The sequence below is a fragment of the Momordica charantia genome (assembly GCF_013281855.1).
Source record: "Momordica charantia cultivar OHB3-1 chromosome 1 unlocalized genomic scaffold, Mcharantia_2.0 BLBB01000001.1, whole genome shotgun sequence".
Classification (NCBI taxonomy): Eukaryota; Viridiplantae; Streptophyta; class Magnoliopsida; order Cucurbitales; family Cucurbitaceae; genus Momordica; species Momordica charantia.
Genome location: NW_028275157.1, coordinates 18,729,839 through 18,755,284, shown reverse-complemented (window position 1 = coordinate 18,755,284; position 25,446 = coordinate 18,729,839). Strand labels below are relative to the sequence as shown.

Here is a 25,446-nt window from a genome sequence, read left to right as displayed (position 1 = left end):
TTCTTTTCGCCAACTTCGACCACCGCCCTAACTTAACGAGTGCGATGTGATTCTTCTTTATGGATATTAATTATGGCAGTATGGTGACACGTGGAGGTATGGGCTTGGCTTGCCATGGGCCTCGGACTGCGACTTATCTTCTATCTTCTACTACACGATTCTTCTTCTTCTTCTTCTGACATTTCCTTTTTTAGCATCCTACTTGTTTTTCTGCTCTTAAAATAATACCCTTTCCCCCCATTATTACTATCGTGGGAGTTCTTCTTTTATCTTTATAACAATCTTTTTTCTCACTTTTTCATTCTTTATCTTTTTCTCTTCCTTTAATTAATGAGGATTCAGTGTTACTCAACACTCCAATCGGTTTAAATATCAATATTTAACAAAAATCCATGAGGCATGAAGGGTAGCTATTAGAGATTCGGCTCAAAAATTATCCTGAAGTGATTTATATTTACACTAGAAGAATTATGATTTTTAGTAACCAAATTTTTACCGATGAAATGACAAAGAATTGAGTTGTTACTGGTTGGCATTCGCCATACAAATACAGTTTTCTAACATTTTTAAGCTTCGTTGCAAGTTGCGACGCAAAAATATAATGCCACAATTTGTTTGCAACTTTTTGTATTATTATTTCATTGCTATCATCTTTTGGCAAGCATTGCGATGCAAAGACAAATACGTCGCTAATCTATTCCATAGACCTTCTTCAACCTTTCCGTCCATGTATATTATTTTATTTTTATATTGAGATATTATTTTTTTCATCAATAAATATAGAGACGTTTTAAAAAATTCATCTCTAATTTTTATCGATTCGACTACTTTACCTACATATATCCCCTGAAATTGAGTAAAAGATGAGTTATCTCTAAGGCCACGTTTACCTAACCGCAATCGTAATGAATTCAATCGAAATCATAATATTATTTCATTGATGTTGTTTCCTATAAATTTTCTAGAATCGTAATCATAATTCCTTCGATGTTGTTTACTAAAACTGTCTGGAATCAAAATCGGAATCGAAATCAGATATATGACAATTACTAATATATCTCTTCCTCCTTTTTAGCTAATTACAAATATATTATTGTGCTAATCATTTTTAAATTACAATAATAATAAATTTTAATTTAATTTATTACTAATATTATTCACTGTAAATATTTCTTATTATAACAATTTATCTAATATTAATACATAATGAATAATTAAAATAAAATTACATCAAATAAAATATTTTTTATTAGAACAACCAAACTTTTATAAAACATATTATTAAGTTTTATTATTCTAATATTTCAAAATAATAATATCTATTTAAAAAATTTATTGATATTAATTAATATTAATATTCTATAATAAAATCACATAAACTAATAAAATTTGGAGTATAAATAGAGAAGAAATTATAAATGTATAAAAAAACTAATTAAAAATTATATGGATCTAATCCATAGATGAGAGAGAAAGGGTAAAAGTGGTAATGAGGTTGTAGGAATGTAATGAGATTACACATTTTCATGTAATGGGATTACAAAATTTGAGGTAGGTCCCACCATTTGATTACATTCCTACTAAACAGAGAATCAAATTTTTCATTACGATTCATTGATCACGATTGCGAGCAAGTAAACGGGGCTTAAATGAAATAGTATATGGTAATGAGTAAAACGAGACAGACTTAATAAAACCATTTAAACTTTAATTTATAATGCATGCAAAAGTTAATAACATATACTAGGTAGCGTTTTAGCATAAATAGTCTATAACATCTACAAGTTTATCTAATTTTATACAATATATGAAATATATCGTCATGGTCTGTCACGCATGACATTTTCAACAAACAATATACTTCAATCTGCATAAACAATTGCATGTGGTCAAAATGCGAATTAAGAATTATGCCAGTACAATTACAAACCAAAACTCAAAAGTAAAACGAAGTTACGACACAAATCTCAAGTCTAATATCAAAATACATGATGATCATGCAAGAACTTAGAACCCCTCCTTAATCTTAAATTTAATGGTCTCCAACATACATCAAATTCAAAATCTCCAACTAAATTTTCAATCAACCTCCCAGAGTCTCAAGCATACGTCAAAATCAAAATCTCTAACAAGAATCTCAAACTAAAATCACAATCAACTATTTAAATAATAGAACACATTAGAAAAATGATAGAAATTTGTAATGATAAATAAATGTGAAGAATAGAAATCTAATTTTGCAACCTATTTGATACAGTATTAATTAAATGCAAGCAAAGTTTGTCAAAAAATAAAATGCAAGCAAAGAATAAAATATTAAATTACAATTTTAATAAACAAGATAGCCTAAAAGATAGGGATCGGGATCGATGAAGTGAACATTTTTGTGGCCCAACCCACTAAACAGATATGGTAGTGTAGATCAGGCCCAGCCCATTTCCCCACTCTTCCAGAGGCGGCGAAGCGTAGAATGAATCGCCAAGTACGAAGCAGATACGATACGATCCGATTAAACAAACGACGCCACGCCACCAAAGCATCCCATTTGGATTACTCTCCAGCCGTACGATAGCGTGAAAAATTCAAGATCATAAACAGATATTCAAACTCCCAATTACACACTCTCAGCTTAATCTTCACACGCCAATTCCACGGATAAGCCCAAACACGAAGAGAGAAAAATAGTTATCCGCTCTCTAATAATTTGTTCTATTTATACAAAAATTTCGTCTCAACGTTTGTTTTATTATATACAATTCAATTTATTTGGAGAAAATTGATGTGGTGAGGTGACGTATTGGCATGGGCAGGCGCCGCAGCCGCCAATTGGACGAAAGCCGGCAGTTCCGCCACGCGTTTCTCCGAAGGAAGCGAACGTGGCAAACCGCCAATGAACTTGTTCACGTTTTGGAAGATTTTTTAGCTTATCAACCGGAAAAGAAAACAAAAGAAGAGGAACTCCTGAAACTCAAAAACAGAGTTCACATTTATGTATAAATATATATATATATTGAATTAATTCCTCCGCAGTTGTGTATTACAAAAGACAAGACAAGACAGGTGGGTCAAGTCTGTTGTTGCCGCCAAAGTTCGGTGTATCCTAATCATAGTAAATAGCAACCCAACCCCTCTCTCAACCCACAATTCTTCTTCTTCTTCTTCTTCTTCTTCTTCTTCTTCTTCTTCTTATTATTATTATTTTTGTGTGTCTTTTGATTCGGTTTCTCCGTCGCCACTTCCAAAACCTCGCCCCCCATGACACTATTATTATTATTATTATGCCGTCGGAGATTTGGGAATTGAAGGCAATTGAAGATCGTGGAAACTATGTATCAGCTGCCTTACGTGCGGGATCCCCAGTTGGAATTACTCATCGAAAGAATTTACCCGCCGAGGTAATTTTTTTGCTTTACCATGCTTCTATGCCTTGGTAATTTGCCTTTGATTGATTCCAATTCATGCCCCATTTTTGCAGAGTTTGCATAGACAACGATACCTTTCAAGATTGCACCCTCGTGAAGGTATTTAATTTAAATTTGTTTCTTAATTATATATAATTATATGCCTCTCTCTACCTTCAAACCCTCGAAAGAATTCGTGTATGTTTTCCACTGCCAAAACCCATTTGAAAGAACGAACAGACAAACAAAAAAGAGGAGGAGGAGGAGTCCTTCTCACCGACGAAACACCCAATTGATGATGACACCAAAAAATAGAGGAGATGGAAAGATGAGTCACGGTTTTTCCCACAAAAGCAATGTCCTAATTTACTTTCTTTCTTTTCTTTTTTTCCTTTTTGGTTTCTTCTGTATTACAAGCTGGGTGCCTATTCCGAAGTAACATGATTCCCGTGCAAAAGAACCAAAAGTTGTCAGCCTTTTGTGCTGTTCTATGATAAGTGTACATTATATATGTGGCATTGTGAGAGTAGGGTTTTAAATTGCCTTGAAAATGTAGTCTAATTGGAAATTAAGACTTTGGAGATCTGTTGATGAGAATTAATCCAATTTTTTGACAGGTTGACAGTGCGAACAAACATGGAATTCTACTTGAGATGGTGCAGGTTTTGACAGATCTCGACCTCGTTATTTCCAAATCTTACATTTCTTCCGACGGTGGATGGCTCATGGACGGTCAGTACCCATCCATCCACTATTCACACATAAAGTTTAATCCAATCCCACTTATCATTTTTTAAGCTCTAAATTTCTTAATTCAATTATGTTTAAGCAAGCATGATGATTGTTTCCAAATCAGTGCTTTAGATGAGTGGAATCTGACTTGATCACATTTAGTAGTTGGACACATAAATTTCTCTTATACTACTGTTTTTAGTGGAAGGAAGAAACCTAAAAGTAGGAAGAAACCTTAATGGAAGCTGATTTGTAATACTTCTATTTGTATGTGATGGTGCAGTTTTCCACGTGACTGATCAGCTCGGCAATAAAGTCACAGATGAAAGTCTCATCCATTACATTCAACAGGTTTCCTTTTTTACCTTATAATGCTTAACCAAACATGAAAGTATATTCAATATCCTATGTGTAATTACAGGCCTTGTGCGTCAGTAGGAGTAGGAGAGAAGGGTCATCAAAAACAGCAAGAACATGCATGGGAAGAGAAGTGTTGCCTCGTCACATGGCATCGGAGCAGACCGCGGTGGAGATCATTGGGACCGATCGGCCAGGTCTCTTGTCGGAGATATTCGCCGTGTTGGTCGATCTCGGCTGCAACATCACCGCCGCGGTCGCTTGGACGCATCATAAAGCGGCAGCCTCCATTGTCTACATCGAAGAAGGTTGGAAGGGTGGACCCATAAAGGACCCAAAACGGCTGGCCCATGTGCAGGACCAACTTGAGAACGTGGTTGACGCCCATAATGGACTGGGCGAGACGAGCAGCGTGAGGTTGACGGCTCCATCGGCCGGACGCACCCACACCGAGCGGCGGCTCCACCAGCTGATGTATGCCAATGGCGACTACAAGCAGTGTTGTTGTCGCGACGATGGCAAAATATGTAAAAAGGGTTGCACTCGAACGCATGTAGGAATAGAGAGTTGCAAGGAGAAAGGATATTCGGTTATCAATATCAAAAGCCGGGACCGCCCAAAGCTGTTGTTCGACACGGTTTGCGCTCTTACCGACTTGCAGTACGTGGTGTTTCATGCTGCAGTAAGTTCGAAGGGCATTGTAGCTGATCAGGTACCACACCACAAGTTTGTTTTGTTTCATAATGGCCAAGAATACAAACATTTCAGTACGTTAGTTTTAGTACTGTTTCTCGAAGTTCATGTGCATTTTCCAATCCAAGTTGGCTTTTGTTTTGGGTCCGAAAATTTGTCGAGTTTTATGTATGGTGGGGCTGACATAGCTTTTGTCCTGTGTTGAAAATTGCAGGAGTATTTTATTCGGCATAAAGGTGGCTGCATGTTAGATACAGACAGTGAAAGGAACAAGCTTTCGTGGGCCTTGGTTGCAGCCATAGAAAGAAGGGTTTCACATGTATGTCCACAAAACCTCTTATATTAACTATGGAAATACATATCCAAATCCAAACGTTAAGATTAGCTTCTTACCTGTACTCAAAATCCATCAGCACTATCTATTTAACATTAACAAGATCAACTATTTTGAAGGGGTTGAGGCTGCAACTTTGCACTCTGAACCGAATGGGACTGCTATCAGACATCACAAGGATATTCCGTGAGAACGGCCTGTCGATCTCGACAATTGACGTCGGAACCAATGGCGAGAGAGCAGTTGGGTCCTTCTTCGTCACGGATGCGTCGGGGCACAGTGTGGATCCACAGAGAGTGGAGTTGGTGATCAAGGAGATTGGAGGATCAGTTGCTTTAATTCAAGAGGCTTCGAAATTGGCTGCTCAAGCCTCCTCCTCCTCAGCTTCAAGACCAATTCAGGGGATCAAAGATGCAAGAGTTGAAGATAAGCCAAGATTTTCATTGGGTAGCTTACTGTGGTCTCAGCTGGGACGCCTTTCCAGTAACTTTGGCTCTATATGATCATAAGGGAGGGCATCCTAATGTTGGACGTATGTCTTGTAAATAAGATAGCACAGAAGCATAGTAAGGTTATTCGCTAGTGACAATAAAGATTAGTCGTGAACTATCTCCTCTAGCCAATACAACAAGGCTTTCTTATTTGAATGGTATATAGGGAAAATGGAATTAATTAATGATTCAATGTTCCAAATTTGCAATCCCTTATTCCCTTCTCTCAACCAAGCCTCCTCACAACAGCGTCTCTAACACTTGCGGTCAAAACTTGTATTCATATTTCAGAAATAAGACAGTAATAACTAATAAACACCCCTCTATATATCAATCCATGCCACCCTATTCCTAGCTAGGAATAGATTGTAGATACGTATATTATAACGCACTGGCCTTGAAGCGGTCATGGTAACTCCAAATACCATGAAATTTGGCACAAGATATATCGCTTCAAGTGTAATTTCTAGGGTTTGAATCATCGATACCAATGAAAAACTTTATGAAAAATAACTTAACAGCACAATAATGGTCTTAAATTAGCTTCATACCAATTGATTCATAGGATCACGAGACGAGAATTGCAATCGTAAGATAATACCATAGAAAATACAACAAAGCCATCAATTATTTGCATGTAAATGAATTTTGAGTTTACAAGTTTTTCTATATACAGAGATATCATAACAAACATAGTTTCCCAAATGCTTGCTTCATATAGAGAAAACACAAGATATACATAGGAAAGAAATAAAATTCTATGAAGATAAGCAGATTGAAGAGTTTCAGGAGCCGTCACATTGAATCAATGTCCTCGACATTAAGCCAGTCACTTGATTCCTTGCGGGTGCCTACCTCCCCGGATCCGACATGCTTAATATCTATGGAGTTTGTATCCTTGTCTGAATCAGCAGAAGTCCGGCTAAGCTGAACCCAATCTCGGGAATCTTTAGTTGAAGAGTCAGAGCCTGATGCAACCTTCTTATGATATGCCGGGACCTCCTGGTCGTCATCCTCAAGATCACTAAATGATACGTCCTCGTCGTTCCCAATAGGGATGTTAGTTCCACTGTCACCATCAATCTCAAGAGTCTCCTCCTTCAACCAATCATCTCCATCATCCACGTATATGTCATCAAAATCTTTGGAAGGACCAGAGTGGGAATGTTCAATTCCGGTTTGCAAGGGTATTTCCTCAATGACAGGCTTGTCTACAACTTGAATTTTCACGTTCTTAATTGGATGCTTATCAGTCTCAACATCAGTCACCATTGAGGAAGGGGCTGCACTATCAGGAGATTTCTGAAGAAACAGTGGTTCAGATTGATCTCTAGGTGGCACCGAGAGATGCTCCTCATTTGATGAATCAGAAGATCCTTTCGAACTAGTCAAGATGTTTCTAGATATCTCGGGCTCCGTCTGTACCTTGGTTTGTTGTTGTAATTCATGAAACTGTGCTCTGGCTTCTAGTATCTATAAATATGGTCATACAAATTTCAATTAGTTTTGCAGATCACTAGAAAACCGCAACGTAGAAAATTCTAGCAACCTCTAATGCATATTTGGAGCAAAATACATATCTGATCACCAAAACAACATTTGACAATATGCTTCCTATATAACAAAACACTCACAAGGAAAAGAAGGCCAATTTTCCAAGTCAACAATTTTACTTCTCCAAATGCAGAAATGTGACTACGAATAAGCCAAACATTTCAGCATCAAGACCATTGCTTCTTCTTTCAACTGAAAAAATTTCAGCCAAATTTAGAGGCCAATCTACTTGATGACAAGACGAACACATATGATATGAACATATCAATGTTGGGCTAGTGGCCAATGATGGCCAAACAACACAATTTTTGCTATGACAATAATCTGACCATTCAACAGACCAAACTATTGAAGGTATCTTCACCATCAACACTGATCATCGATACCTTGAAGAATCTTAGGAAGAAAATTTACCTAAAATGAACATTTTCTACCTGTTATAATGGGCTCACCTTGACCTAACCAAAACCTAGAAAGTAGATAGCCCAAAAAACCAGTATTCAGGGCCCATGTCTTCCTCTTTTTGCAACAACTACACCAACTCTTAATATTGACTCTGATAAAGGGCCATATCTTTTAACAGTAATGTAAAATTTAGAATATTTCTTAAGCAGCTTTAAAATCTCCACAGATAAAAGAAACTTGTTTCCTCCAAGAGGCAACAGCTAATGAGTCTAACTCTCAGTTGAAGACTAATTTTATAGTATTAGAGGTTATGAGGTGGCTGGAGATGGGCAGAGCCGACCACCATCCTTGGGCTTTCAACTCAAGGGCAAGTTGAGGGAGATGTAAGTTTCAGGATTAGGCTGTTGTCATCAGGGTTTCATCTCCCCATCAGAATTCAGATAATGCAGTCCCCTTGTAGGATAGGAAGCAGGGACGCAGGCCATATGCCCCATGCATGTTTGCTGAAGATGCTCCAGTTTTCAATTCTGCTATTATTCACGTGGAAATGCCAAAGGAGGACAAGAATATCTAGTGGACCCTCTGGCTAAGGGAGATGAAATTATACTTGATGTCATCCTAATAGGATGACAAAAAGGATTGGACAATGGAAGGGAGCTCTGAAAGCTGGGATCTGACAACTTAACTTTGCTCTATTAACTATGAGAAGCCCAGTAGATTGGCCATTTGCATCAACGAAGATCATGAGTTGGAATCTTAGGAATCTGGAAGTCAAGAAGACGAGCAAAGTAGTTCAGGAATATATTTTGAAAGTTAAACCATATTTTGCTTTCTTCAGGAAACTAACCTTCTAACGGTTGATAAAGCATTGATTAAATCCATTTGAAGTCTGCATCATACTGGTTAGTCCTCTCTGGCTTTCATTGGAGCCAAGGGGAGGGTATCCTTGAGTTGCGGGATGCAGTCTCACATACTGTTTTAAAGGTGGTGGCTGGTTTCTTCTCCCTTACTCTCCGTCAGATTCTCGATGTCCAATAGGAATAGTTGCCAGGTTTTAAGGATATATGGGCAATCAGGAATAAGTTTTGAGCTTGAGGATATGATTAATGAATGCACCTAACTATTTGAGGAATCAGTCATGCAATTACAGGAAAGAGGAATATGCTCTGTTAAATTGTTGGCCCATAACTTTATATCTGACCGACATGCACTTAATGAAACATGTTCTCTCAACCGAAGCAAACAAACTTTTTTATAAATATAAAAAGAGGGGGACTTACAACTGCATAAATTGTGGTTAACTATAATATTTTTCAACAAAGAAATAAATACAAATATCCTACATATTACATATTAGTTTTATATGACTAGAAACTATTTCATATAAAGAAAAAATATATTAAAGAAAGGATCCTATAAAGACACACAAATATGTGTTCAGACATCAGTTGCAACAACTTCCCATCACTGCTTTATTGATTTTTATCGGCTGAAATTTATCTGTTTGTTTACTGTAACACTTTGAGTTCAGTTTTTATTTCTTTCTTAGTTATTTGATGTAAATGCTCTTAGACTTCATGAAACTTGAAGAATTACATTTCTTTCTCTATTAAATGTGACATGACATATCCTATTCATGTCCCTAACATCTTCACAATGTTTAAAAAATAAGAAGAAAATAGGACCCTGTAAATCAAGTAACTAGAGCATGTCCTGTCTAACACATAGTTGAAAAGGACACTCTACCCAAATTATAGTATTCATGCATCCTCGAAGTCCCCCACCAAGGACCCTATCTGAATTTTTAGGTCCATCTCACACCCACTCAATTTACAAAGAAAGGTAGTAGGCCAAGTAGCGTGAGAGATTACGGTTTGCATTTCGTCTCATATAGATGACTAGTTTAGGGTTATTATGCACTCACAAAATGCAACTGCCTTTTTACAATTCTCTCGGTGATCTCCGTGCATAAGAATACATATCCTCCACTGTCATTGCATTACAGAGATAACAAGTATATACTCTAAAACTCAAATTTTCCAATATCATCCCCATCTATCATAATAAACAAAAATTAAAGCCCCCCATCGACATGGTCAAAAGATAAAGAACAACACACGTTACTTCATTTTTTTGAGTTAAATGTGTTTTAAGTCTCCTAATTCCTAAAGCCCTTATATTAGATATCAGCTTGTTTTGGGCTGAATCATATTATTTAGATAAGTTAGCCATTCTAAGGTATTGCTAAATGATTCTTATCAATATCCATGAATGGTAAGTCATAGAACAATATCAAATTTACACATTTCTTGGAAGGAAGCTTGGGCGTGGTTAGATCCAACATCCCCAAGGATTTTAATGTTTTTCCTTTTGTCTCTCATTCTTGTTAACTGAAAGTCTTTTCTGTAATGTTTAAAAGTTAGTTAGTTGTTGTATTTTGGCTCCTTGTCTTAGGCTTCCCTTTTTTGTTTCTCCATCTTGTAGTTTTCACTTTTCTCAATGCAAGCTAGCTTTTTCATACACACATTTATAACTTTATACGTTTCTTATACTAAGACTACAAAATTTGTTTTTCTATACAATAAACATCCAAGATTTATGTGGACCTCTTGGCTTACACAGGAATGGTACAAGGCCCAAAGAAACCAAAAATAATAGCATTCACAAAACAACGAGACCAACTTACTTGGGGTGTTGACAGAAGTTCAGCATCATGCTTGCTAAGTCTAGGATGCAAGATCACAAAGTAGATTTTCCAAAAGCAATCTTCACTCATGTATTGGGGACAAAGTTCAATCCTCAAAGCAGCCAAACTAGGCACAAGATGCTCAACAGCCAAAGCATGTTCTTGCTGGGCATCGGATAACTCAAGATCTATTTACGCGTAATCGAACAGGAAAATTAATTAGTCTTAAATTGATGTCTGTCTGCTGATACATATATCTATACATGAAAGAGTGAGGTAACTAATAAGATTAACGAGAAGTATAATTGCTGTAAAGATAATAAGAGAAGCTCAGGATATTCGGTCAGAAGCACATCCGTGATACTCCACTCGAAATTAAAGAAGAACATTCAATTTGTGCATTGGAGAAACTATAAGACAGAATATGAAAGCTACCGTCGTAGTCGTCATATGGAAGAGGAAAGTCCAACCAGGTCCCAGGATGCAGGACGATATTCCTGACGAATATCAGGACCTCCTCTGTTACACCAACCGCACTTCCCACGTCATAGTTCTCCAAAGAATCCTCTGATCCAAACTGAAGGAAATTGGAAGCAATCTTGGTGATCTCCGACATGGTCCTGTTGCTCGAAAGCTTCGAGATCCCAGTCTTAAATTTCCCACTGATTTCAGCGAAATCACTGCGTATTCCCGCCATTAGATCTTCTTCAGAAAATTCAGGGCCAGACGGATTGTCGGTTGTGGAATTATCAAGCGGTTCATTAGGTTTTGGATCAGAGACTTGGGAATGTGAAGCAGAATGTTCAGGCTGAGGGGCGAGGAAAGAGGCGACGCCCCAGAATTGGCGGGTTAGGGTATTTTTGAGCTCGGACAAATCCTCTTTGACGCCTCTGGCAGTTGGAGTCGAAGATGACGACGATGACTGCGACGATTGCGAGGAGGAATCCGTGTGGTGATATTGATCGGATAAGGAATCGGATTTGAGCGGCGATTTGGAGTTGCCACTGGCATTCTCGTCGTCTTCATCATCATCGAGCTTCAATGAATTAGCAATGGATCTGGCCAACCAAGACATCGCGTATCCCAATGCAGAAGCTAAAGGCGGAGGAGTGAAGACGAAGACGAAGAAGAGTAGGAACTGAGAGAGTTTCCTCAATCGGAGATCACTTCTCGATGTTCAGTTTCTTCTTTCGTCGAGAGCAAGCCATTTTAGTCATTATCCATCATTTAATTTAATTAGTAAAAGAAACACCGGCATTATCCACGACGTCGTTTTTCGCAACCAGAGCCTGGGCCTGTTTATGGGCCACGGTTGGCTCTTGAAATTTGGAGGGCCTCTCTTTCCAACCCATATTGACTTGTAGCGCCAATCACAAATGTCATTTTTGGAGTCGGTTTCGGTTTGATAAGATTTGTATTTTTCGTTTTCTGTTGTGAATCCTTGTGTTTTGTGAACAGGACATCCCTGTTTTAGCTCTTATTACTTACCTACGGTTTAGGATAAGCTTTAACCTTCATCCTCTAAACTATGTCGGGATTGGCACTGTACTATATTTTTCTTCTGTTAGTTTTGGATCACTTTTAACTAATTGATGATATCTTAATGAGAAATGCCTGAAATGACATGTCAGCATGCTATTTGACATGACTTTATTGGTATCTATAAAAATAATTTTGTACTGATATAGTACTCGATTATATACCATTAGAAACTTAAGTTAAAACTTAATTTGATATTAAGTGGAGCTTAATTTAAGTGTAAAATATTGTGTAGCTTCTCAAGGTAGGTAAAATAATTATCAATTGAAATAAATACTTATATTTAAGATTGAAAGCTAAATTAAAAAAAAAAAGAATAATAATAACATTACCAAAATGTTTAATCTTTTAGGGTTTTGGATGGTTTTTTTATGGTATGGTCCAAATAATTGAAATTATAGAGGCAACATTTCTATCTTTTTCAGTCTTTTCAAATTTTAAATTTAAAATTTTAAAATTCAAAGATCGAAATTTTAATAAATATACCATTTCATATTATAAACTCATTTTTTTTAAATTAAAATACACAAAATGTAATAATATTATATGTTATATAATATTGTAAAATAATTATTTTACAAACTTTATAACATATAAATAATATTTTAGATTTAACATATGTTTGTTTAATCGGTAACTATTAGTATATATTAAACATTATGAACAACTTTTTAAATTAAGATTCAATTTTCAAATCTACTACCGAACATATCTCAAAGACTCTGAAAAAAATACAACTTAAATACTTTATTTTCATATTTATATTTTGGGATCATCAATCAAACCTACATTATATATTCTTACCACAAATTTATAAAGAGAGATATGGGTTGTACTTTTAACTACATTTTATTAGGATAGTGTGTGAGAAAAATTCTCTCACGAATTAAAACCAACCTATTTGTTACTTGATTACCAGTCTTTTTCTTCCTTAATTTCTCCATATATTATATTATGAGCTATAAACAACAACACATAAACAAACAAACTTCATTCCAAAATCTAATCAAATCATAAAACTAAATTGCATCCAAAATGGCAAGAGTTTCCGGGCTCAAAGCAGGGAAAGAGCACCATTTGTTGAAGGGTGACAAATTCAGCTCAAGGAAGCTTCCTCCGTCCACCTCATCCACCTTCACCGCCGTGGCCTCCGCCGCGCCGCCCGACTCTTGCCGCCGCGCAATATCAAGCGGCGGCGGCGCCATTTTCTGCAGCCGCGGAGATCGGAGCTCAGCCAAGCCGGTGAGTTTCTGGACCAGATCCCGGAAGTTAATTGGGTCCACCTTGTAGACTCTCGGCCGAGTGGGTGGCATCGGCGCAATCGCCGGCTTCTTCCACGGCTTCCCCATCGGCTTCCGAACCGAACGAAGATTCGAATAACTCGAAAATTCCCGCCTCACGTGCTCGGATTGATCAGGTTTTTGAGCCAAAAAGCTGGAAGATGAGGAAGAAGAAGAAGTAGTATAAGCAGAAAATGCCTCCATATTTATGAAATTACCAATTTTCAAATAACAGAGGCAGAGCAATGACTAAAATCCAAGTGCGAAGATGGGAAAAGAAAGTCGAAAAAGTGGCATTTATATAAAGATTTGAAACGGCCCAAAAACGGGGGCAGTTGAGTAAGAAAGCAAAGTCAGAGATTCAAATGTTTCGCCTTTTGTCAACTTTCATCCAACGTCGACGATATGGGCACCAATTACCTGAAAGTGTCTACACGAACATGGTCAAACCCGTTAGTTTGACTTCAAATTCATTAAATCAAGTGAATGCACAGCAATGATTGGGCAAAATTCAACGGATAAAAATTGTAAAATTACGAAATTTATATTTGTGGGTGACGTGACGATTGTTTTAGAAGGTACAGCTGGAGAAGGCCATAACACATGAAAGAAATAGGAGACCGGGCAGCCGCCTCTCCTTTGTCGTTTTCCTCTTAATATTATATTACAGATCAGTTCCAAAACCCATCAGAAATGGCTTTAAAAAAAGGATTTGGATTTTGGAGCTTTGACCGTGATTGCACAACTGTTGTTTAAGATGAAGAAGACGATCTCTTAGAGATTATGTGATGCAATTTTACTTATATATATATAAGTTATCTTTATGGTGGACATTGAATTATATTCCACACTTAGTTGGCCGGTCTTTTCTATTATTTACTATTTTTCCTTTATCTAACTCCCCAAATTTTTGGAATGTTCTATAGTCATATATGTTATTGATTATAATTTGAATATTATGTCTATTATTTTTTTTTTTGTTATTGTAATTTAAATTGCACATCTATATTTGTTTTCAAGAATGGTCTCTTCTTCTAACTAGAGCAACAGGAATTATATATCTAATAAATTTATTTTATATAATATTGTGGATCTTGCTTTTTGATTTCAACTAGAAAACTACACTAAACTATCTTTAACAAATAATGAGAGAGGTTGTCTTTACTTATATACCATAGAATATATTTGGTAATATTAACTATGATTGTGTTCATATTCCAACTTCAACTACAAGGAATATGGAAGAATTTGAATGTGTCGACTTGAACATAGTTCGATCTGATTTACTTTTCATCAATGAACTTCAAGTTCATTTGATAAATTCTACATATATCTGGATACTTATATCCTCCAATTCATTTCCTTTTTTTTTTCTTTTTTGGAAATCCTTGACCATTAAAATATAGCAAATGGTTATTATGAAAGGAAAAAACAACAGTTGTTTTTTTTTTCCAAACACCCAGTTATTTTTTATTGGCTATAAGTTATAACTTCAAAAGTGTACTTTCCAGAGCAATTTACCAGTACAGTATAATCCTGAGTTTAGAAAAAAAAAAAAAAAAAAAACCTACGAGTAAAATCCTTATTGAATATTCTAACTTCATTTAAATAATCCAGTTTACTTTTTTGATATCAAATCTTGTGAAAGTATAAGCCTACATACGTAAGATAAGATTGTGTAAAGAAAGATCTCGACATGACCCAATACAATTTTTATTTTACGTTCCATTGTATGAGGACCCATTTTATTTTAATCTATACTTAATTTATCCGTGCACTCTCCTCTAGATTTTTTTTAAATAATGTTTTTATTTAAACTTATTTTTAAAATAATGTTGTATTAAATAAAATTAAAGAAAAAATGTATATTTTGAAACTTATTCCAAAAATAATGTATTTAAAATTAGTCACCTACTCGGTCGTCTCTTGAACAGACGACCATGCCATTTTTAGATGTTGGTCGTCTCGATCATTTCTTCAAGAGACGATTTGGATATTTAAAAAAACTAAATATTATTATTTATTATATATTAAAAAGTAGATAACACTAAATTGAATCAACTAATAGCACAGTCGATGATGGTGCCACATTCAACCTTCAATACAGCGGTTCGAGCCTCGGTAAATGTAAGTTTTATTATATCCGAGTGAAGGTTCGATGTATAAACAATATAATAATAATAATAACTAAAAAGTTGATTAATAGTAGAAGAAGACAAAAATTTACAATTATTGAGGCATGAATCGTTACATTGAGAGTTGAATGCGGCACCATTATCCACTGTGCCACTAGATGATTCAATGTAGTATAATCTACTTTTTAAAATGTAATATAGTAATAATATTTAGTTTTTTTTTTAAATATCAAAGTCATCCCTCAAAGAAATGATCGGGAGGTCTGGTCCAAGACCAAATGGATGACTAATTTCAAACATATTATTTTTGGAATAAGTTTGAAAATATGCCTTTTTTCTTTAATTTTATTTAATGCAGTATTATTTTAAAAATAAATTTAAATAAAACATTATTTGAAAAAAAAAATCTCTCTCCTCTCCATATGAATTTGTCTGATATCTGTATTAAAATATTGGGTTCTTCGATTTTACTTAGAAAGTTCAATCTTTTTTATTCCTAAAAAGATATTAAAATCTTCATTGTTTAATAAAACTGGTCTATTTAAAACTCAGCCTTTCTTCTTTTTATTTTTTTTAAGAAAAAATTGACTTCTATCTAAATTAACAACTTAACAAGATATATCAATTTTTACTCTAAACTTTCTATTTCATTCCATTCATTTGAAGAATATTAAAAAATATATATTATGGATTATAAACATTTTTTTGAGAGAAAAAAAATTATAGACATATATCTAGTACAGTGGTGAAATTCCAAAAAAAAAAAATGATATGAGAGCTGTTTTTTTTTCTTTTCTTTTTACTGAAATTCCAAACAAATTTCATTCCATTCATGAGAGCTATCTAAATTAACAATTTATGATATTCATTGAAATTAATGTTTTTAGAAAATTTTACTTTAGTTTTTGTTAAAAGGATTAATGAATTGGATTAGCATAAATCGAATAGAAACTAAAAATTGCAACACTCATCTAATTATATCTAATTTTATTAGTATTTTTTTTCTTCTCTGACCAATTATTCCCTTCCAAATCCATTCCAAATCTCTCTTGTGGATTCTTGCTTAAACCCTGAGTTCCTATAATATTGGCAAATTTTATTCAACTTTTGAAACCTTTCAAGTCAATCAGAGGGATAGGACAGAAGTTAGATAGGGCAGTTTTTTAAAATTTTAATTGAAGTTAATATAGTAAGTATTTTTAATATCAGTTTTGCATAATAAAATATAATCATAATTTTTTGATGAATATATATACTTAATCATAAAATACTATAGCTTTTAAGTACATAAGTTCTCAAACTTTCTAGCCTGTCTATGTCAAATCATCACTTATTCCATGTCAGAAAAAATAAATCACTTATTAATCTAATTAGTATATCACACAAATTTTTAAGGTTAATTACAATGATTTATTAGAACGAAAATCATAAATTTAGGGACGAAAACTATAACTTTTTTAAAATTTGAGAATTAAATATACCCAACATAAAATTTTAGGACTGAATTTAAACATTTTTATGCAAAATGGTTTGCATATATAAATATTTTAATAATTATAAAAATTAACAAACTAAAAAGCTACAACAAAATGATTACAAGTTGAGAGAAAAAATAGTCAAGCAGCGGACAAGTAGAGCCCATAAGTTAAGGCCCATGTTGCCATTCTTGGCTTGAAAATGATGGGCTATGGGCCTTTTGGGCCTCTGGAAAAGATAGGGTGCTAGCAGATTCAAAACAATCACAATTCCAACACGTGTGAACGCGATGACGAGGAAGTTCATTAACCATTTGCCTCATACGAGCCCATTAGACTAGATTTGGGCCGTTTGCGATCTCACCACTAAGGCCCAATACGTGTTTGGGCTTCATCCATAGATGCATTAACCAACAGTGGGCAAAATTAAGGATTTCGAATTTCCTATTATTTTTTTTCTTCTTGTTTCTTATTTACCCCTATTAATAAAAAGCGATTTGTTAAAACTATCGCAAGATTACAATTAATTTAGAAAATACCGAATTATTTTTAAATGAATTTGAAACAACATAATATTATTTAAAAAAATATATATGATTCTTAAAAACTACAATCATGAAATGTAGTTGACCTTGCCATATGGGTAAACCATTCAAGTGCAATATTTTTTTTTTTCTCTAACTTCCCTACTAACTAAATAGTTGAAGATTCCTGCAACTTACCCTTAAATTTTTAAATGGTAGGTGAGAGAAAATCAGCCTTTTTATTCAAAAAAATATATAGTAAAAAATTTAGTGGTACGAAGCATAAAATCTGAGTTACTCTATGAGCAGGGAAGGATTGTTTTGTTGTTAACAATGTGAAAAAACGAAAAATAATTTACTATTTATTAAACCACCAATATTATAGAAATATACTAGTGGGGCACACTTGTACCAAGTCTAAGAAAACAGGGGCATCAAATAATGCCATTTCGGTAGCCGCGGAGGAGGGAGAGAGAGAACTTGGCTGGCATTTTATTATAGGACCGTTTATAGATTCATCAATGAAAATTAAATTTAAATATATACCAACTACTTTTTATTGGTAAGTATATGAAAAGACCGAAGTTCAACCTAATTAGAGAGAAAATATTCAAATTCACGGCCTTTTGATCAGAGATAGGTGTCTTAACCATTTTAACTATGCTCGATTTAGTAGAAAAATCGATATTAATATACCATCATACTGATGAAATGCTCTTTTTGGTTGAGCATTTGAACTTTATCCGAATTGATATGCCTTCTTGATATAAATTTATATGCCTTCCTAATTATTTCAACTTTATTCTTTTTTTTTTTTTAAAGCAAAACCTTCATCAGATAGATAACATTGCCACGTGTGCTACGATGCTTCTCTAAAAGCCTATTGTAGAAGCCCAGAGGGAAACGAATTAGACCAAAATAAAGATGTCTTCGACGCTACTGCCTCAGACGCCAAATGGTGAGCTAAGCCATTCGCCTTCCAGGAAACATACCTGAAAGAGGAATCACCAAATGAAGCCAAATTCTTAATATCCTTGATGATTGTTCCATCTTCGCTGATGATTTCAGAATGGCTATGAAGAGTTTGAACAGCGGCAACGAGTCTGACTCCAGAATGCAACTAGGGAAGTTTCGATGAACGATACACCAAATTCTCTCCAAAATAGCCATGAATTCGACTCGGAGCGGAGTATAAGACGACAGGAGAACAAGTTGAACAGCAGCTAAAACTCGACCGGCATAATATGAATAATAATTTTATGACCTACAGAGTTTTGGAATAGATTTTACTAGGACCTCATTTGCTTCTCTTTTTTTTTTCTTTTTTTAATAAAGTTAAAAATGTTGAATCAGACCCTTGACAAGTATTAAATATTCAGATGATATGGAATGATTGAAAATGTTGATATCAACACAATTTAACATGTAAAATTGTTACAAATTTGTTTTCGTGTTGTAACTATGAAATTATACCACTGAAAAAATGCACTGAGATAATCGTCAAATATATATGTACAAAAAATATCACGACCATGAATATTGTATTACTTTTCTATTCGTAAGTTACGCTCATGCAATACTTTATCCACCATTTTACTCCATCTTAATCTGTAGTTTTTGCCAAAGCCGATGAGGAGGAGGAATAGAAAAAGGCTAAACTTGGCAAGAAATTGTCAAACTTTCTTCTTCAAAGCTAATGATTTAATAAAGCGACTGGTTTTGAATAATAATCAATTAATTAAAACTTTTGAAATATTCTTCTAATTCGGTTGTTTCTCACTACGCCATATTGTCTCCATTATTGCTTGTTTAAGAGGCATTTTTATTGTTTTTTTTCCCTCTCCTTCTAATTACACTTCATGGTTGACCTTATAAATAATGATTAAATTGAATTAATCTCATCTCTTAATATAATTTAAACGCCAGAATAAGAAATCCATGACTGGGTCATTTTAATTTGACAATAAAAAGTATTATTTTTCTATAATTATAATGAAAATATCATAGTTCTATTTGATTAGGACTTTGTAAGTTTTATTAATTTTACACTTTTATAAATTAAACTTCATTATTCAATTTTCACCTTTTTTTTTTTTTTTTGGTTAAATCGCTTCGAAATCTTAACTAGTCAAAAAAGACAAAAAATGACAATAATAATAATAAATAAATAAATAAATTGATCCGTTTAAAATGGCTCTGTTTTTAGTTTTATCTTTTATGTTTTCAAAATCATAATTATTTATAAGCATTTGTTTTGTAATCTAGCTTTTTAAAACCTAAAAGAAAAGGAGTAGTTTAAAAAATTTTCCCAACCCATCTTATAATAATTTTAATTTGTTTATTTTTAAACATCAGAATAAAAGTTACTATTCAATTTATTTTCTCATTTTTAAAATCTTAACTAAATTATTTTTATAATGCAGACAGTTTGTCTCATTTTATTCTCAACGTCAATATTTAAGCGATAATTTTATAAGTTTATGCAGCTATGGGATAGAGTTAATAGACAAGGTTTGACCAATACTAATTACAAGATGATGTGTATTTAATTTTCGTGCAAATTTATCGTCAATAGATCTTTAAAGTGTTCATAACGTGATCTCAAAATAAATGAAATTTCATAGAGAATTACTTAGGTATACCTCACTTTCTATGCCAATTGCCAACTTAGTTACGCTTAATTTGCAGTTTTATTTACTTTGGTTCTTTCTAACTTAAAATTGAGGCAATTATCTTCAAACCCTTATTTTTGACCAAATTCATGGCCGTCAATTGAAGGCAACCTTTCTTAATCATACTGAAGGCCTGCAAATTGAATAACTCTAGAATAATATAAAATTATATATTCCGCACCGTCAAAGTGAAAAATAATGGAAAGTAAATCTATAGAGATTGCCTAAAATTCAAAATATATTTAGGAAATTAGTCATAATATATCATGTCATACAACTTTTTTAAGCACTACTTTCAAGAACACATAAATGAATAATGTTACCGACTCTACATGATTAGTATGATACCATGCCATAAATTTGTTTTCCAATTTTGTCCAAAGTGTTCTCGTTTCTTAATTCTTATAAATTCATCGAAACTTTCAAAATAATACTATATTGCTATTTTTGAAATCACAAGTGATAAAAATCAATCTTGTTCGTAAAATGTGACAATTCAAGAGTTTGAACATACGATCTCTTACTTTGATATCACATAAAATTACCAATCAACCTAAAAGTTTGAACTCATAAGTCAGGATAAATTTAATTTTTATGGATATTTTAACACTTTGTAAGTTCTTTTATTTATTAATATGGATGAAAATACTACTAAGGATGAAAAATATTTATAATTTAATATTAACTTTTAAATACCAGGTAAATATTTCTATCAATATAACAAAACAGAAAGTTAAGTTTCTGATAATAAAACGCGTGTGATTTTCTAAAGAGTAAAAAAGACATTATTTTTAGTTAATTTAGAGGCCAAAAAACACATACAATGTGAGACAATAAAGCATTAATCAGGTTTTGTGACTTTTGTCTTTGATATTCTTAGTCGCTTTGTAGTCATCGAAACATGAAGCAATTTAACTTTTTGCCTAACTTTTCCCTTCAAATTCAATCATAAGAAAAATTGGCCCACATTAATTTAAACACCATTCAGCTTTGAAGTTTGAACTTGACCAAGAGAAAAAAAAAAGTTGAGGGAAATTTCAGCACAAGGAAATGAAGCGAGTGGATGATTTTAATATCTTATAAATAATGTAATTTAAAATATACGCTACCTGTTTTTTCTTCCATGAAAAACTTTTTGAGTTTTGACAAGGTCTTCAGGTCTCTTCGTGTACCTCCAAAAAAATATATATATATATCTATTTTGGATTTTTTCTTGTAGATGTAGAGTTCATAAATGTTAATAAATTACCTAATTTGATTTCGATTGTATCAGTTAATTATATTTTTGTATTTTATTAATGCAGGAATGTTAAGGTCAACCTTCAGTTTGCTTGCAAAATAGTGAAAGATGATTAAGAGATCGAGCTAATAATGTAAAACAAGATCAATAAATAAGTAATTACGTGAGTAATTGCATAATATAAAAACAAGAAATTATTTAAAAGCTAGACAAATCTTATTGCTTGATATAACCATTTTCAATTATGGATATGCATTTAACTACAAATCACAATCAGACAAAGAGATGATCTATAATGAATCATAATTATCAAGACTTCTAAATTAATTAACAGAGCATTTCTTTGTTAAAATAATTATGGGGGAAAAGGTCGAATTTTCCTAGGGTCTTCTTATATCGTAGAATTTTTTGGCCATACATGGGGTGGATTCACACGATAATGCTTAGCAAAAATATAGAATGTTTGAGAATTCAGAACTCTCTCAACATGAGCAATAGATCAGCTGTAAAAGATGTATATTTTATTTTCTTGTATTAAAAAAATCTCTCTATAAAATTTTCTAATGGATGATTTTTTCGAATAGGGTATAATTAATTTGTACAGATTTTTTGTTTTATTTACCTTCTTTCATCACTTCTCTACTCTGATAGTTTATAGGCTAACTCCATCACAAAGGATCCATAATCTTTTAGGTTTTTCTTTCTTTTAAAATTTTCAATTTTATTCTCAATGTATTAAAAATTGTCAATTAAATCAAATTCTGTTTTTAAAAAAACAAAAACGTAATAATCAATCTCATATCACACATGTAATCAGACACATGTATATATAATTTCAGTTAAAATTTTATTTGATCACAATTTTACTTTCGATGGCATACAAAGTCAGAGTAAGATTAGGTTAAAATTAATTAGATTATAGCGATATATTTAATTAATTAAACAAAAGATAAATGGTCAATTTGACATATATATATACATAACTCTGCGACCAGAAGCATTCTCTATAAAGATTCGCCTTCCAGTTTCCAGTTCCCAATTCAATTCTTTCTCCACCCGCCGGAATTCAGACTTTCAGACAGGCGAGCGAGGCGGCGAGTGGGGAGTAATGGCGATTAAAACCGGCAACGAACCGAAGAAGATGAACAAGGGAAGCAAATTGAGGGAGCTGGTAAAGGCCTCCGGGCGGCTACTCTCGAGGGTCCGTGACTTCTACATCCGTAGCCTGACGGAGTGCTCGAACCACCTGGACTACGGCATGGCGCTGACCGGGCCCGCCGGTCAGCTCCCTACTCATCTGCCCAAGAGTTACAGCGTGGGGTCCACCGCTTCCAGCCATGGTGGCGACGACTACAGCGAACTTCTGAGGGCCGCCTCCACCAGAAGCCTCAGCAAGAAGATCGAACCGGACCTTCAAGCCGCGAGGAAATCGCCGATGGCCGGACCCAACAACGTGCCGAGGAGCCAAAGCGTGGGGATTGGAAGAATAGACGAAGAGAAGACGTACGAGTTCGAAGAGGATTTCAAGCCGAGTAATTCCGATGCGTACCCGAGGAGCAGAAGCTACGCTGTTCATAGAAGAAGATCGCGGGCCTATTAAACTTTTAAGTTTAAACCCTCCTTTTCCAGATTTGGCATTATAATTATGGTCATTTTGTGGTGGAATTTTATTCCATAGTCTCGTGAAACGATAATCAAAACTATAGAAACTACTCTTTTTCATTTTGATGAATTTGTTTGTATTGTATGTATATATTTTAAATGTAACTTTTTTTTTTCTAATTAATGTCAACGAGGAAGTCGAAATTAGATGGAAGGAAGAGGGTTGAAATTGGGAAGTGCCGGCCGGCCGATTGCTTATTTTTTATCTCCGATCGTAACGCTCATCATCTATGACAACCAATTGGGGATGAAGTATGAATTTTGAACGATTATAAAATGGATCAGTAGACGAAGCCTTTAAATCCCATCTTGGATTTTAATAATGCCTTACCAACGATAAAAGAAAACGAAAAAGTCTAACAACATATTATGGGTGCGTTAATTCGATTTGAGCATGGATAAATATTTACTACTATTACATAGCTCGATCCCACCCTATAGTTTTGAACCAAAAACAAGAACCGATATTGAATTTGCAATTGATTCTAATATTGGGAAATGTGATAACTACTTTTTATTTACAGTTTTCTAAAGGTAATTTTTTCTCATCAATACCACAAATGAAGGGGGAGGATTTGAACCGCCAACTTCAATAAAAAGACTAGATGTCAATCATTAGAAAGTGACATATGAATTTAGAGAGACGGAGAAAAAGATGAGAGAGAAAAGTTAGAAAGTGAGAGATGTGGGAGGTGATTTCTCACCGGCCACGTGTACATATGATATACTCAACAGTGATGAGTTCATTACGAGCTTGTACACATGCTTCTAGAGCTACTCGATTAGCTACGGCACTAGGTGCATTACCCCAAGGGTGCCCTAAAGTTCCTCCGCCGAATTGTAGTACAAAATCATCTCCAAAAATCTCGGTCAGAGCAGGCATATGCCAAATGTGAATACCAACCCAATCTTGAGTGAAATAAATACCGCGACTTCGATCTTTTTCAACATACTCATCACGAAGTAAATCAACAAAGCCTAAAGTGATGTCTCTTTCCCCTTCAATGACTCACACAAGAGAAACTGAACTATTGGAGAAGGTCGCGACCCATGTTCTATGCCAAATCGACCTTAGTCTCACAACTCGGCCCACCTCGACCGCCTAAGATATTAATCGAGCCGATCACAAACTCATACCTCGGACGCCTAAATTATTAGTCGAGTCGACCTATGCTTACTTCTACTGGCACAAACCTCTAACAGAATCCACGAGAACACGCCATGATTCTTGGGCTGTCGAAGAGCGGTTGGAGGGTTTTCAGAAGTTCTGTCGGAAACTAATTAGAGACTTCTCGCCTCATTTTTCAGTACATAAAACTATATTCTCTATCGAGTATAAATCAGTCAATTATTGACTTAGATGTCGACTTCAGAGTGTTTATTCTTTTTCGTTGGTCTCTTACTTGCATTCGCTCCAACTCGTACTTGGTCAAATTCTTGATCAAAGATATGTTAGGGAGAGAATATTAGTTAGAAAATGAAATGAAATATTATAGATAGAAAGTTTAGAAGAGAGAGAGAGAGAAAATTTTTAAGAAGAGGAAAGTTGGAGAGAAAATGAGAAATTTTAGAGAGAGTAAATACTTTTTTTTTTTTTTTAATTTTATTCATAGCGGAGGTTACGAAGCGAGGAAAAAGACGAGAAATTGGGTGGAAAGATAAAGAGATAACACATGCTCCCTAATTTGCTCAGAAGCTTCCACTATGCATTGATTCTGTTACGTTTACCCAAAATAATTAATGAATATAATCATGTATCACATTTAATTTCAAACGGATTGCTAGAGTTGGCATGGCATGGGCGGTAACTGTTTCTGTTCCGATATCACACCAACACAAAGGAGCATCTAGAAAGCTTGAGTCAAAAAATCACCATTACGCCAACCTTCAATTCCTTTTCTTTCATGCTAATTAATAAGCTGCACACTTTTTTTCCCAGACAATTCTTTGAGCTTACAGATTGTTATTCAAGTATTTAAACTCCAACAATGTCACTAAACACATTCTAAATTAATAATTTTTCTAGAAGTGTTCCGATTAAAAGTGGTTGTATTTACAAATTACCTTTTTCAAAATTCATTTTAAACCCAGTAGAGTGTTGGAAAAAAAGAGATAAATTAAAAAGAGAGAAAGAAAAGTTATAATAAAAGAAAATATTTAGAGAGAAAAATAAACTAGAGAGATGTAAAGAAAAGTTAGAAGCAGAAAATTTTATTTTAGTGAATGGAAGATATGTCATAGAGTCAAAGAGTGATAAAAGTTCGAA

The 25,446-nt window shown here is 34.2% G+C and overlaps 4 protein-coding genes across 5 annotated transcripts; 2 read left to right on the top strand and 2 right to left on the bottom strand.

Moving 5' to 3' along the window:
- The first annotated feature begins 2,987 nt into the window (after window positions 1-2,987).
- On the top strand, window positions 2,988-6,201 carry ACR1 (ACT domain repeat 1). Of its 2 annotated transcripts, XM_022277686.2 has the most exons (7): window positions 2,988-3,395; window positions 3,476-3,521; window positions 4,019-4,133; window positions 4,417-4,484; window positions 4,555-5,202; window positions 5,398-5,502; window positions 5,637-6,201. In XM_022277686.2, the coding sequence occupies exons 1-7, from the start codon at window positions 3,328-3,330 to the stop codon at window positions 6,018-6,020; spliced, it is 1,434 nt and encodes a 477-aa protein (XP_022133378.1). In that variant the 5' UTR covers window positions 2,988-3,327; the 3' UTR covers window positions 6,021-6,201. The 2 variants fall into 2 exon arrangements, with proteins under 2 accessions (XP_022133378.1, XP_087977119.1); XM_088120993.1 differs by lacking the exons at window positions 2,988-3,395; window positions 3,476-3,521 and adding an exon at window positions 3,599-3,927.
- A 417-nt stretch (window positions 6,202-6,618) lies between these two features.
- Window positions 6,619-11,885, bottom strand: LOC111005964 (uncharacterized). The gene is made up of 3 exons (XM_022277684.2): window positions 11,089-11,885; window positions 10,654-10,841; window positions 6,619-7,481 (listed from the first exon to the last, which is right to left on the bottom strand). The coding sequence occupies exons 1-3, from the start codon at window positions 11,726-11,728 to the stop codon at window positions 6,804-6,806; spliced, it is 1,506 nt and encodes a 501-aa protein (XP_022133376.1). The 5' UTR covers window positions 11,729-11,885; the 3' UTR covers window positions 6,619-6,803.
- A 1,081-nt stretch (window positions 11,886-12,966) lies between these two features.
- Window positions 12,967-13,738, bottom strand: LOC148213387 (uncharacterized). The gene has a single exon (XM_088126043.1). It carries the CDS (start codon window positions 13,674-13,676, stop codon window positions 13,212-13,214), a length of 465 nt encoding a protein of 154 aa, XP_087982169.1. The 5' UTR covers window positions 13,677-13,738; the 3' UTR covers window positions 12,967-13,211.
- An 8,888-nt stretch (window positions 13,739-22,626) lies between these two features.
- LOC111005494 (uncharacterized) lies at window positions 22,627-23,118 on the top strand. The gene has a single exon (XM_022277003.2). The coding sequence runs from the start codon at window positions 22,627-22,629 to the stop codon at window positions 23,116-23,118; it is 492 nt and encodes a 163-aa protein (XP_022132695.1).
- The last annotated feature ends 2,328 nt before the right edge of the window (window positions 23,119-25,446 follow it).

Bases quoted from the DNA above. Each gene is read 5' to 3' on its own strand.
- ACR1 (XM_022277686.2), top strand. From the start codon at position 3,328: ATGTATCAGCTGCCTTACGTGCGGGATCCCCAGTTGGAATTACTCATC. The intron at 3,396-3,475 runs GTAATTTTTTTG...CCATTTTTGCAG, and splicing joins GAAAGAATTTACCCGCCGAG to AGTTTGCATAGACAACGATA. The intron at 5,503-5,636 runs GTATGTCCACAA...ACTATTTTGAAG, and splicing joins TAGAAAGAAGGGTTTCACAT to GGGTTGAGGCTGCAACTTTG.
- LOC111005964 (XM_022277684.2), bottom strand. From the start codon at position 11,728: ATGTCTTGGTTGGCCAGATCCATTGCTAATTCATTGAAGCTCGATGAT. The intron at 10,842-11,088 runs GTAGCTTTCATA...ACGCGTAAATAG, and splicing joins TCCATATGACGACTACGACG to ATCTTGAGTTATCCGATGCC. The intron at 7,482-10,653 runs GTAAGTTGGTCT...CCATATTTATAG, and splicing joins AACTTCTGTCAACACCCCAA to ATACTAGAAGCCAGAGCACA.
- LOC148213387 (XM_088126043.1), bottom strand. From the start codon at position 13,676: ATGGAGGCATTTTCTGCTTATACTACTTCTTCTTCTTCCTCATCTTCC.
- LOC111005494 (XM_022277003.2), top strand. From the start codon at position 22,627: ATGGCGATTAAAACCGGCAACGAACCGAAGAAGATGAACAAGGGAAGC.